General features: G+C 35.2%; 1 protein-coding gene across 2 annotated transcripts in view; it reads left to right on the top strand.

Moving 5' to 3' along the window:
• The window catches only part of LOC105205656 (high affinity cationic amino acid transporter 1), a 119,148-nt gene that overhangs the window by 49,215 nt on the left and 55,289 nt on the right, over positions 1 to 14,644 (top strand). For both annotated transcript variants that reach the window (XM_039446117.1, XM_026139683.2), the window contains exon 4: positions 3,339 to 3,443. In XM_039446117.1, the coding sequence (XP_039302051.1) occupies positions 3,339 to 3,443 (105 nt within the window). The remainder of the gene's footprint in view (positions 1 to 3,338; positions 3,444 to 14,644) is intronic.

The following is a 14,644-nucleotide window of genomic DNA, read 5'->3' on the forward strand; positions in this document are numbered from 1 at the left end:
TGGGATGACGTATTTGAAGAAATAACGTTGCAAACTTTACCATCTACTATTGTTAGAATTAGTTGATACGAAATAGTAAGTTTCTTGCAATCTACTATTATATAGTGAATGGAACAAAAACCTTTATTTGTTCCTCAATATTTACCACTCCATTGCTGTATTCATAGTTTTATGAACAAATTAAATTTTTATAGGCCTATAAAAGCGTATATCGTTGAAACTATAAGAAATAGAGAAAAATGTTTTAAATGAAATTTGAATGGCTCGAAGAGTACTTTATAACAATAATAAAAAATATTTTTTTAATTATTTTTTATACTATCCCCTATCACTTACTTATTTTTTTTATTTTTATTTTTTATAAGCAAAATAAAGCTTATTTTATTGCGAATTCAACGATGTGTGATAAAGTTATGTTCCAACATTCCCATTTTCCGAAAATAATTAAAAACCACTCCATAACGCATAGTACACGCATCCGTCCGTGCATTACGGAAGTATTCCCCTTCAATTTTGACGAGCATTTAGTACGTTCTAGTACAGATCAAAATAAGGAACTCATATTTTTTTATACGTACCCAATTTTACTTTTAGGGGGGTAAAACACCCTTTTGAAGAAAATCGGTTTTTTTCTTTCAAAATGTATATTGTCGAAACTATAAGAGATAGAAAAAAATGTTTTAATTGGAAGTTAAATAGTGTAGAGAGTACTTTATAACAGTAATAAAAAAATAATAAAAAAAAATTTTATATTTTTCCTCACCACCTACCTTTTTTTTCAAAATTTGTATTTCTTTTTATAAGCAAATAAAGCTTATTTTATTACAAATTCAATGGTATATGACAAAATTGTGTTGCAACATTTCATTTTCCAAAAATAATTAAAAGCTTCTCCATAAGCGTATGGTTAGATGTCTATTAAGCTGACACAGCCAATGCAGCACAATCAAATGAAACACGAATAGAAATTTTTTGGTTTTTTGTTGCTAATTTGTTGCTCAATTCCAGATTTTGTTGCTCCAGCCGATTCGGAGAAAATAGTGGCTGTGCTGACTTAAGATTAAAGCTAGCACAGCCATTTAAAAAAATAAAATAACAATACAGATTTTTCTACTAATTTATTGCTAATTCCCAATTATATTGCTCCACCCTCTGAAAAACGACCCCAAATAGTCATACCTTAGCACAATACAATAAAATTGATAATTAATAGGATATTTCAACTAATTACAATTTGTTGCTTGCGATTTTCAACAAATCCGATTTTGTTGCTCCACCCTCGATCCTTCAAAAGCTACTCCTAGCTGCCGTACGTCATTACAACACTTGAAAAATCCAAGTAGTTGAGATATTTCGACTGATTACATCTTCCCGATTTCATTGCTCGTGATTTTCAACAAATCCGATTTTGTTGTTTATTTGAAGGATCAAGGGTGGAGCAAAAAAATTCGAATTTGTTGAAAATTATGAGCAACAAAATTGGGAAGACGTAATCAGTCAAGATATATTAACTACTTGCATTTTTCGAGTGTTGTACTGATGTACGGCAGCTAGGGGTAGCTTTTGGAGGATCAAGGGTGGAGCAACAAAATCGGATTTGTTGAAAATTGTGAACAACAAATTTGGGAAATCGTAATCAGTCGAGATATTTCATTAATTATCAATTTTATTATATTGTGCTAACGTACAACTGTTTGGGGTCGTTTTTTATGGGTTGGGGGTGGAGCATCATAATTGGGAATTGAACAATAAATAAGCAATAAAAAAGCAACAAATTTGTGTTTTGTTCGATTATGCTGCATTGGCTGTGTCAGTTTAATAGACGTCGTACCATATTCTTATGAAGAGGTTTTTAATTATTTTTGGAAAATAGAAATGTCGCAACATAACTTTATCGTATACCATTAAATTTGTAATAAAATAAGCTTTATTGTTTATAAAGTTATTTTTTGTTTATAAAGAAATAAAAGTTTTGAAAAAAAATAGGTATCATAAGTGGTAAAAAAAGTATAAAAAAAATTTTTTTAATTGTTTTTTATAACTGTTATAAAGTACTTTTGCAGCCATTCAACGTTCATTTAAAACATTTTTCTCTATCTTTTATAGTTTCGACAATACACCCTTCGAAAAAAAAACTGATTTCCTTCAAAGGAGTGTTTCACTCAAAAATGCATTAGGGCACGTATATAAAAATACGTGTCCCTTATTTTTATCTGTAAAACACATAAAGGCACGTGGAAATCAAAGGGAGTCACTACCGTAGCGCACAAACGCGCGTACCATGCGTATAGAGAGATTTTTAATTATTTTTGGACAATGGGAATGTCGCATCGTAACTTTATCATATACCATTGAATTTGTAATAAAATAAGCTTTATTTTGCTTATAAAGAGAAATAAAAATTTTGAAAAAAATAGGTAAGTGTTAGGAGAAAATATAAAAAAGATTAAAAAAAACTTTTGTTCGTTGTTATAAAGTACTTTTTGAGCAATTCAACTATTATTTAGAACATTTTTCTCTATCTCTTATAGTTTCGACGATACGCTTCGAAAGAAAAAAACAGATTGGACATGTATAAAAAATACGTGTCTCTTATTTTTATCTGTACAACAACATATTAAAGGCTCGTCAAAATCGGAGGGGGACACCTCGAAACCTTTCCTTGTGAGTAGTAATAACGTATACTTATGAGTATTTTTGAATAGTAAAAACATGCTATGTGTAAATTTGAGTATATTAAAGACGTATATTCAGCTACAAGTACAAAATACTTGTTTTGCATTCACAAGCACTTTGTACATTTTAAAACCAAATTATTCAACAATAAAGATTATAACGATTATTAAATAATAAAAAGACAAAGGACTTCAAAAAATTATGGCATTAGAATCTTTTTATACTTTCTTGCAAGTAATTGAATATTATGTCATGCCATTTATTCATGAATTAGTGAAGAGTAGTACTAGAATATTTTAAAGTTAGCCAAAATTTGCGGACATCAATTTGGTCCTATTTTTGTGAGTAAAAGATGATTAACATACTCATCAAATAAAAAATTAGTATTGAAAACAGACAACCTACTCAAAAAATACTTAATATGCATACTCATGTATACCCGTCATGTTCCTTCGAAATAGATTTGGCGTGTTTGAGAGTACAATAAATGAGCATAAAAGTGATAGAACGGATAAAAAACGGACTAAAAACAATCTATACGATATGTAAAACATTAAATTATTTTTGTAAGATTTTTCTCTACCTTTGTTTAAGAAATATAATCTAGAAACAAAACGGTACGTCGGTTATATTAGCGAACTAATATATAGTTTCTTTTTCAGCGGCTCTTGCTTTTGGAGCTAAGGAATCCTCGATGGTGAATAATATATTCACTCTGGTAAACCTGTGTGTTGTACTTTTTGTCATAATAGCCGGTTCCTTAAAAGGTAAATGCTTTATTAAATGTATCTTTCTTTAACCTTCTGCTCAAAAACTGTACAGAATTGTTTATTAATTTTTGATTATTCGCTGCAATCATATTGGAATCATGATGTCATAAGCGAGAAATGATACGTCAAAGTTTCTTACATATCAATAAAGAGAATTTTGATAAAACAAAATAATAAGTTTGTTTTAAAATAAATGGAACAAAGACATCCCTCGTCATAATTAGTAAAAGGCATGAGAAGCTTATTCAATCAGGAAAACACGAATAATTGAAAGGCGTAAAAAATATATTTTTCCCTTACGGAATATATATCCCTTACGGAAATGGACTATTGTAACTATTAGTAAAGTTATTAATAAAACTATTGGATTATTCGTCATAGTTTTTTCGCGGATTATTGGGACAAACTATTACACAGAACTATTGAAAAATTATTTGAGCCCAATAATCACAACGATTTATATAGTCATATAAAATATGTATTGATAAATCAATAAATTAAACGTAACAAATTATAATTCCAAAAAAATATTTCTTCATTTTCATTCAAAAGGATTAAATAAAAATTAAATATGAATTAAACATTTTGTACAAGATTTAATAACAATAGATATTGTTATTTGTACAAGTAAAAATATAAAATTTTGAGTGGATCAGTGTACTACATACATATTACATTCGAAAAAAACGAAAGCGAATTTGTCTCGAGGTTACAACAACTAGTTCCCAAAAGTTTCACTCAAATGAGATTTACGAGGTGTGTTCAAAAAGTATCGCGAATTTTGTGTTTTTTCAAAAATTATTTATTTATTCATGAATATCTATTTTGTCCCCTTCAAAGTAATCCCCATGAGATATTATACACTTGTGCCAACGGTTTTTCCAATCTTCGAAGCACTTCAAAAAATCATTTTTTTTTATCTTGTTCAGCTCCTCCTTCGATGCCGTCTTTATCTCGTCAAGCGTAGCGTAACGTCGTCCTTTCATGGGCCTCTTCAGTTTAGGGAACAAGAAAAAGTCACAGGGGGCCAGATCTGGGGAATACGGTGGCTGCGGCATCATTAGTGTGTTGTTTTTGGCCAAAAAGTCGCGCACAAGCAACGATGTGTGAGCAGGGGCGTTATCGTGGTGCAAAAGCCAATTTTTGTTCTTCCACAAATCCGGGCGTTTCTGGCGGATTGCTTCGCGCAAATTGCGCATAACTTGCAGGTAATATTCCTTATTGACCGTTCTACCCTGTGGCAAGAACTCATGATGCACCACGCCCCTGCAATCGAAGAAAACTGTCAGCAAAACTTTCACATTCGACCGAACTTGGCGCGCTTTTTTCGGTCTTGGTTCGTGCGGCAGCTTCCATTGAGATGATTGAGCTTTGGTTTCCACGTCATAACCATAAACCCACGATTCGTCACCAGTTATGACCCTCTGGAGCAAATTTGGTTCGTCGCGGACAGAGTCCAACATCTCATTAGCAATGTTCATGCGATGCTGTTTTTGGTCGCAATTGAGCAATTTTGGTACGAATTTCGCGACCCGTCTCATGCCCAAATCATTGATAAAAATCGAATGGCACGAGCCAATCGATATGTTTAGGTCCTCAGCAACTTCTCTAACGGTGATTCGACGATTGGCCAATACCATTTTCTCCACTTCATTAATTTTTTAGTCTGTTGTTGAAGTGCTCGGGCGTCCGGCACGCTCTTCGTCGTTCACATCTTCTCGGCCTTCTGAGAACATTTTGTACCACCGATAAACGTTGCTTCGGTCCAAGGTAGCTTCTCCGTATGCCACAGTCAACATTCGGAATGCATCCGCGCACTTAATTTCGTTTTTCACACAAAATTTGATACAGGTTCTTTGATCCATTTTTTTGAATAGGTAAAAATCGAAGACGATCCAAAACACGTGCAAGCAAAGCAGCTGTCAACAATTAAGTGAACATTCAAAATGGCCGAGCTTGTCGGCATAAGTGAGAGACATGAGTACCAACATAACGCCACAAAAAGATCGAAATTCGAATATACGTAACCCGCGAAAATTCAAAATTCGCGATACTTTTTGAACACACCTCGTAAAATAATGGTCACGGTGGCGCCTAGATATAATGCCTGTGGCCGCATTCGACTCACGAGAAAATCTCCCGCGGCATGGCCACCTAGTGAAAGCCGCGCAAGCCGCGAAGGCGCGAAGACTGGCGTCGCGAAAAAGCTTTGAGACCATAGACATAGTACAAAGTCTATGTTTGAGACTCAAAACCAAAGCAAATCGCTCGATTTTTGAAAGCACCGTAATATGTTTTTACGTATAAAATAACTATTAATAATTGAATGTCTTGGATTTTAACCGTATTCGGTATTTTTGAAATGATTTATAAATGTTTTTCATTTCATAAATAATATACGTTTTTAATAAACCTTTAATTAGCTATACCGAATGTGTATAAAATACGTTTATTATTCGTTTAAATATTGCTGCAATAAAAAGTATAAATATAATTTACGCTTAAACTTTTATTAACATATTTAAAAAGTATATCATACCTGGATATTAAATCCTATTTTTGATACGTTATTTAAAGGGATAACTTTTACAAATCATAAACGTATTTAAGAAACGTCTAATTAATATATGATAGTATGTATTTTATAGTATTTTTATACGTGTTATAAACATAAATACATTTCTGGCATTTTATAAACCATTTTTCAACATATAAAATACGTTCCGTATTATACATACTTAATAAGCGTAATAAGAACGATTATTATAAACGTATATTGCACTAACGTATAAAAACCGTTTTACCTATATACATATCTGTCACATACCTATACCTGTTTTATACCATACTTGCGTTTAATAAACGTATAAAACAAGCCAGTTCTTTTTGGGTTTATTGTGAATAATCGACTGTAGAGACTTGCGTACTCACTGTATCAATTTTGGTTAGTTTATTTATAAGAGGTTGGTAGACCTAGTACTTATGTGTTATGCGAGTTCCGATCTGACTAGTTTTATACTCTATGTCTATGTCTCATGGCGCGCGGTTATTCCCGAGTACACTCTCTTCTCCTGTGAGCCGCCAGACGACACACACCTTCCGTACATTGGCAATAAAGCTATACTTTTACATATATACGTCTGTCCGAGATCCTCTCCTTTTGAACCCAACAGAGTGGTAGCAGAGCGTGGTTCGTGCAATCGGAAGCTGCTGAGAGCGAAAGCCGAAAAATAAGAAAATCCAGCGACCGAGGTATGAAGCGGCCACGTGGAGAGAAAGAAAATGGATAAGATACCTATGAGTAGTATTCCACAACTCACAGCGACCAATTATTACGTGTGGGCCATGAAAGTAGAAGCTGTGTTAGGCCTGAAAAAAATTAGATACGTTCTCACGACCGATCGACCTGTGAATGACAAAGACCGCGAAAGGTGGGACAGCGATAACGACGACGTCGTGTCTATTATAAAATTAACATTGTCCGATGACCAAGCAATGCAATTCGCGGATCAATTCCACGCGAGGCAACTATGGCTAAAAATAAAGGAAACCTACGTTGGACGTCTCGAAGACTCGAAAATTGATGCCACAGTCGAGTTACGTAGCATCACAATGAAAGAGAAGGAAACAGCAGCGAACTATGTGGCACGCGCACGAGGCCTAGCATCAAAGTGTAAGGGACTGAACATGAACATTACAGATCGCGAGCTTGTGTATTATGTCGTGAGAGGATTGGATGGCAAATTCAGTCGAATAAGGAATACACTCAAGACACAACGAGACAAGAAACTCGATGATGTACTAGAGGACTTACGAGAGGAAGAGAGAGAGATAAATACTCAAAAGAAAACCAACGATGCGGCTTACGCAACGAGAGAAGGAAAGCGCCACAGCATGAAAAAGTGCCACGTATGCAAAAAACCAGGACACGTGGCGAAGGTGTGCTGGCATCGAAGATCCAACGACGACGGCGACAAGAAGGATCAACCAGACAGAGAGCGTACGAACCAGCGCAGTGACACTCAACCTCGGGGCCGTGTGCAACAGAGTCGTCAGGAGGGACGCAACGACAAGAGCGAGAAAGCCAACGAGGCCACCGACGACTATGCGTTTGAGGCATGCGACGAAGACTGTGCGAGCGACGGCGACAGCCATATAGTAAGTTGGATATTAGATAGTGGATGTAGCAGCCACATGATAAAGGAGAAATTTGTAATTGATAATTTTGATCACATAAATGGTAATGTTCTATTGGCCGGTAAAGGAAATGTAATAAAATCAGAGGGAATAGGCTCAATCAATAGTAGATTCGAAATTGATGACAAATATGGCGACAATGTGTGTCTGAAAGATACCCTGTACGTACCGGAATTAAGAAATAATTTGCTCTCCGTAAGAAAATTAGATGAAATAGGCTATAAAATAACATTCGGTAATGAGTTAGCATTAATTTACAATAGCGATAGAAAAACTGTAGGTAAAGGGATTAAAAACGGTTCAAAGTACATTATACAAAGCAGAATTACTAGTGATATTTGTTTCATGGGCGCAGAAAGTATAAGGAACATAGGTAACGGAATGCTATGGCACAAGCGCTTGGCGCACTTAAGTCCTAAATATACTAATAGATTAATTAAAGAATCACTTGTTGAAAATGCTCATAAAATTCCTAAAAATGAAATCGACTGCGAGTCGTGTAGCATGTCAAAATTAATACAAAAACCACATAAAATAATAGAATATAAAGTTACGGACAAACCATTAGAGTTAATATACCTTGATTTATGTGGCCCTATGCCAACGAATTCGATCAAAGGTTCTCGTTATATGTTGGTAATGGTAGACGATTATTCGGGCATGTACTTTGTATATTTCCTTAAACACAAAAGTGAAGCATTCGATTATATTACGGAATTCAAGAAAAAATTTGAAAATAGGTTAGAGACCAAGATTAAAGCTATTAGGACCGACAATGGCCGAGAGTTTATTAACGAAACTTTTCGCAAGTATTTAAATGAATCAGGGATTAGCCACCAAAAAACAGTACCGTTCAATCCAAAGAGCAACGGAAAGGTGGAAAGAGCGAATCGCATACTATTAGATAGAGCACGCACCATACTTAACGATAGTAAACTACCACCTGAATTTTGGGCAGAAGCGGTGGCAACAGCGTGCCACGTATCAAATGTAACTCCTAGAAAGGGGAAGGATAGTACTCCGTTCGAATTATTTTTTGGCCATAAGCCATCATTAGAACACTTAAAAGTATTCGGTTGCGTTGCATTTTTTTATGTGCCTAAACAACATCGGGACAAATTAGAACCGAGAGGCGAAATTGGAATAATGGTAGGCTATGCTAGGAATCGTAGTGGATATCGCATCTACGATATTAAAAATCAAAAGGTTATCGAAGAACGAACAGTCAAGTTTCACGAAAATACTATGGGTTCTATACTGCTTAAAAACAAAGAATTGTCTAATGAACAAGTTAAGAATTTTGATGTCGAGTCATTATTTAAAGAAAAAAATGAAGAATTGATTGAAGATATAGATGAAACACATGAGCATGGGGTAGATGCGAGATCCGACGACGACTTATATATAATAGATGATGTAGATGAGCTACCTCCAAATATAGACGTAAATGAAAAACGAAGGGGAAGGCCAGAAGGTACAACGAAGACGGTCATGCAATCTCGTTTATCTGAGCAACAACGCAATCGCGAGGCAAAACTACAGGAACAAGGTGTCCGTAGATCTAAGCGAATCGCTGATAGAAGCAATGACGATGTACCTAGTAGCGATACTAATAATTTCGAAGCTAACGAAACGTGTAGTGAAATAGTTCCTAGTAATTTTAAAGATGCAAAGGAAAGTAAAGAGTGGATAAATTGATATAGAGCTATGAAAGATGAAATAGAATCACTGAATTATCATGATGTATGGAAAGTTGACAAAGTACCAGGAGTAAAAGTTATAAAAAGTAAATGGGTTTATTCTATCAAAAATGATCAAGAAAATAAAACTAAAAAATATAAGGCGCGATTAGTGGCAGCAGGATTTAATCAAATAAAGCACAAAGATTATGAGGAGTCATATTCTCCCGTAGTGACGATCGAAGCATGGAGATTGCTGTTGAGTGTTGCAGCTAAACGAGGTATGCGTGTGAGATTTTATGATGTAAAGACAGCGTACTTGTACGGTTACATTGACGAAACTGTATATATGATGGCACCCCCAGGATTCGAAAACATGATTGGTCACGATAAAGTATGTAAATTGCAAAAGAGTATTTATGGATTGCCACAATCCGGGCGCAATTGGTTCAAACGACTTTGCAAAGAATTATTAAGGTTAGGCCTTAAACAGTTAGCCAGCGATAAATGTATTTTTATGTACAACAAGAATAATACATTCATATGCGTGAGCGTCTATGTCGACGACCTATCTATTATCGATAACAACGCAGAGGCAGGTGACATGCTCGTGGAAAATATGCGTAAAATATTTAAACTTAACGAAACCATAAGTAAAGGTATATTTTTAGGTATGGAAATTAAAGAGACCGAAAAAGAAATAACGATAACTCAAAAGGGGTATATTAAAACATTGTTAGAAAAATATGGTATGTTACATTGTAAACCAGTAGGTACGCCGATGGTGCCAGGACAGGATAAAGAGCCTGATCCACCTGACGATATCATTGAACCAAAGGGTTACCAAGAGATAATAGGAGAGTTACTTTATTTGAGTAACAGATCTAGGCCAGACATCACGTTTGCGATAAACTACTTGTCACAATTCAATACACAACCAGAGAAGCGTCATTATGTAATGGCCAAGAGGATTTTACGTTACTTATCAGGCACTTTGAATTATAAGCTCCATTATAGCCGAGAACAAGGTAAATTGAGTGGGAGTAGTGATGCAAGTTGGGGAAACGGAACTAAAATGAAATCTTTTTCGGGTGGCGTGATTCAGTTAGAAAGATCGCTTATAATGTGGAACTGTCGTAAACAGAAATGTGTAGCGGATTCTACGTGTGAGGCAGAATTGTTTGCGATTACCGATGTAACTAAAAACGTAAAATGGTTAATAGGGTTATTATCAGAGCTTGGCTTTGAAACATTTTATGAACTACCAGTGCGTATAACGAGCGATAGTCAATCGGCGATAGACGTACTTAAGGACGCAAAGTCATCTCGTAGATTACGCCATGTTTTACTAAAGTCTCAATACATTAAAGATGAGGTTGCCGAAGGGCGCATTTATGTATCCTATGTTAGTACTAATTTAATGAAAGCGGATTTTTTGACCAAAGCTGTGACCAAAGAAAAACTTGTGTGGAGTTGTGAAGAACTGAACCTATATTAATTACTCCAAAAGAGAAAATGGTAAATCTTGTGTTTATTACTTTATAAAATTGTACAATTCCACGCAGGTGGGGAAATGTAGAGACTTGCGTACTCACTGTATCAATTTTGGTTAGTTTATTTATAAGAGGTTGGTAGACCTAGTACTTATGTGTTATGCGAGTTCCGATCTGACTAGTTTTATACTCTATGTCTATGTCTCATGGCGCGCGGTTATTCCCGAGTACACTCTCTTCTCCTGTGAGCCGCCAGACGACACACACCTTCCGTACATTGGCAATAAAGCTATACTTTTACATATATACGTCTGTCCGAGATCCTCTCCTTTTGAACCCAACATCGACTAATAATCATTTATATATTAACTATTAAAAGTACCCTTACGGAAATGAACTATTGGAAAGGCAATAATCACTATTGACGTACAATAATGATTATTCATTCTCTAATAGTGATTATGTAGCATCTAATGATTGAATTATTCGCAATAATCATTTCCTAATAGTTTTTGAATAAGTGATTATTTATTTCATAATGAGATTATTTGCAATAATCATTCCCCAATAGTTCTTTTATGGAATGATTATTGATTTCATAATCAGGTTATTTGGAATAATCACCAGCACACTACTTTTAATAGTTAATATATAAATGATTATTAGTCGACTATTCACAATAAACCCAATAAGAACTGGATTGTTTTATACGTTTATTAAACGCAAGTATATGGTATAAAACAGGTATAGGTATGTAGCAGATATGTATATAGGTAAAACGGTTTTTATACGTTAGTGCAATATACGTTTATAATAATCGTTCTTATTACGTATATATAATACGGAACGTATTTTATACGTTGAAAAATGGTTTATAAAATGCCAGAAATGTATTTACGTTTATAACACGTATAAAAATACTATAAAATACTATCATATACTAATTAAACGTTTCTTAAATATGTTTATGATTTGTAAAAGTTGCCCCTTTAAATAACGTATCAAAAATAGAGTCTAATATCCAGGTATAATATACTTATTATATATGTTAATAAAAGTTTAAGCGTAAATTATATTTATACGTTTTTATTGCAGCAATATTTAAACGAATAATAAACGTATTTTATACACATTTGGTATAGCTAATAAAAGGTTTATTGAAAACGTATATTATTTATAAAATAAAAAACATTTATAAATTATTTCAGAAATACCAAATACGGTTAAAATCCAAGACATTCAATTATTAATAGTTATTTTACACGTAAAAACATATTACGGTGCTTTCAAAAATCGAGCGATTTGCTTTGGGTCTCAAACATAGACTTTGTACTATGTCTATGGTCTCAAAGCTTTTTCGCGACGCCAGTTTTCGCGCCTTCGCGGGTCCACTAGGTGGCCATGCCGTGGGGGCATTTTCTCGTGAGTCGAGTGCGACCACAGGCATTATATCTAGGCGCCACCGTGACCATCATTCTAAATCACACTTGAGTGAAATTTTTGGGTACTAGTTGTTGTAACCTCGAGATGAATTTCGCTCTCGTTTTTTTCAAATGTGATGTGTATGTGTATGTTTTCCACATAAAATTTTATATTTTGACATGTAAAAATAACCATTTGTATTGTTATTAAATCTTGTACATACATAAATGTTTAATTCAGATTTAATCTTTATTTAATCCTTTTGAACGAAAAAGAAAAACATTTTTTTTGGAAACTATAATTTATTACGTTTAATTTATTGATTTATCAATACATATTTTATATGATTATATAAATTGTAGTGACTATTGGGCTCAAATATTTTTTCAATAGCTCTGTGTATTTGTTCGTCCCAATAATCCGCGAAAAAACTATGACAAATAATTCAATAGTTTTATTAGTAGCTTTACTAATAGTTTCTATAGTCCATTTCCGTAAGGGTAGTGTGATGATTATTCCAAATAACCTGATTATGAAATCAATAATCATTCCATAAAAGAACTATTGGGGAATGATTATTGCAAATAATCTCATTATAAAATCAATAATCACTCATTCAAAAACTATTAGGAAATGATTATTGCGAATAATCCAATCATTAGATGCTACATAATCACTATTAGAGAATGAATAAACACTATTTTAAGTCAATAGTGATTATTGGCTTCCCAGTTCACTTCCGTAAGGGATGTTTATAATTCAAAAATAATTTGCGACTTATTTTTATGAATTTAACAAATCATATTTTCACAATAAGGCACATAATAACAAAATGGTATGTAAGATCAAATTTCGTTAGGACGTCACTTTTCACGCCTGTTATTTAATCAAGAGCTGCGGTCGCATCTCGGCGCCAAGTCCAAGCACAGCTAGCAAACCGCCTCTCTTTACGCGAGTCAGCGATTTTCATGCACACGAGATCTGATAATCTCACAAGGGAACTGTCACGGGTATCCGGCGATTTGATTGAAATATGTTATTAAACACGAAAATCTAAGAGACCCGTATTTTTTTATATTGGCGGAATCTCATATTTAGACGATAAAACACCCTTTGAAAAAAAAAAACGGTATTTCTCTTTCAGGGCAAATATCGTTAAAAGTAGAAGAAACTGGAGAAAACTTTTTTAACAAAAGTTGTACGGTTTAAACAGTACTTTAAAGTTGTAGAAAAAAAAATCTTTTATTTTGTTTAACAAAATACCCTCACCACCTAAAATTTTTTTAAATTTTTCAAATTTTTTTTACCCAAATTAAAGATTTTTTTTTTTTCAAATCCAACCATATACAGGGTGTAACAAAACAAAGGGACCTGGAGTATACCATGAGTTAGAAGACACAAATCCAAGTCGAAAAGTCCCGAGTCATTTTTTGATCTGAGCCTTCTGTTCCATACTATATGATGTTAAAGTTAACGAATGAGCACCCGTCTATAGAAAGAAAGCAGTGACGGACAATAGACGAATGGAGCAAAGGTGACAAACTACGCGGCGGGAGAACAACGATGAGCAGCAAAACGGCTGTAATCAAAAACACACTCTCTCTCTCTCTCTCTCTCTCTCTCTCTCTTCGGCGACATCGGCGCTTCTATCCTTGCAGCGTTCCCTGGTCCCTACAACTGCCAGCCTGAATACATGCTGCTTCGCGTCTCCCCAAAGGCTTCCCATCCTTTCCTTCTAGCCGTCATCTATCGACCTCCCAAAGTCGGTCATCTTTCCATCTTCCAAGCCGACTTTGAAAAATTCCTTCCCTCTTTCCGCAACGCAGTCATCATCGGAGACTTTAACATCGACACCAACCGTTCCACTCACGACACGGAATCTCTCTTGGATTTCTGCTCCACCAATCATCTTTTTTTCGTTCCCTTCGGCAACACTCACCATACCACCACCTCTCATACCAGAATCGACCACTGCCTCGTTAGCAGCCTCTCTCTCGTAACGTCTCACCATCAACTTCCAGTTCCGTTCCTGTCCAACCACGACCTCATCGAGGTGTCACTCAACTTTCTCATCCATCGCCTCCCTCCTCGCCTTGTCACCATCCGCGATCACTCCAGGACCGACTTACAGACTCTCCACAGTCTCCTGCTATCTCCCAACTGGCTACGCATCCGTAATTTCTCCCATGTCGACGACATGGTTCTCGCTTTCTGTCAACTCCTTACCTCTGCTCGTGACGAACTCTTCCCGTTAAAATCGTTCATAGCGAGGAGACCTCCCGCCCCTTGGATAAATGACACCATCCGTGATCTCCTGCGAAGGCGGGACGTAGCTAGGAGAGCTTTCCTCCGCCTCCCCTCTCCCTCGAGGAGGGAAACCTTTCGAGTGCTCCGCAACCAAGCCAAG

The sequence above is a fragment of the Solenopsis invicta genome, chromosome 1 (genome assembly GCF_016802725.1).
Source record: "Solenopsis invicta isolate M01_SB chromosome 1, UNIL_Sinv_3.0, whole genome shotgun sequence".
NCBI lineage: Eukaryota > Metazoa > Arthropoda > Insecta > Hymenoptera > Formicidae > Solenopsis > Solenopsis invicta.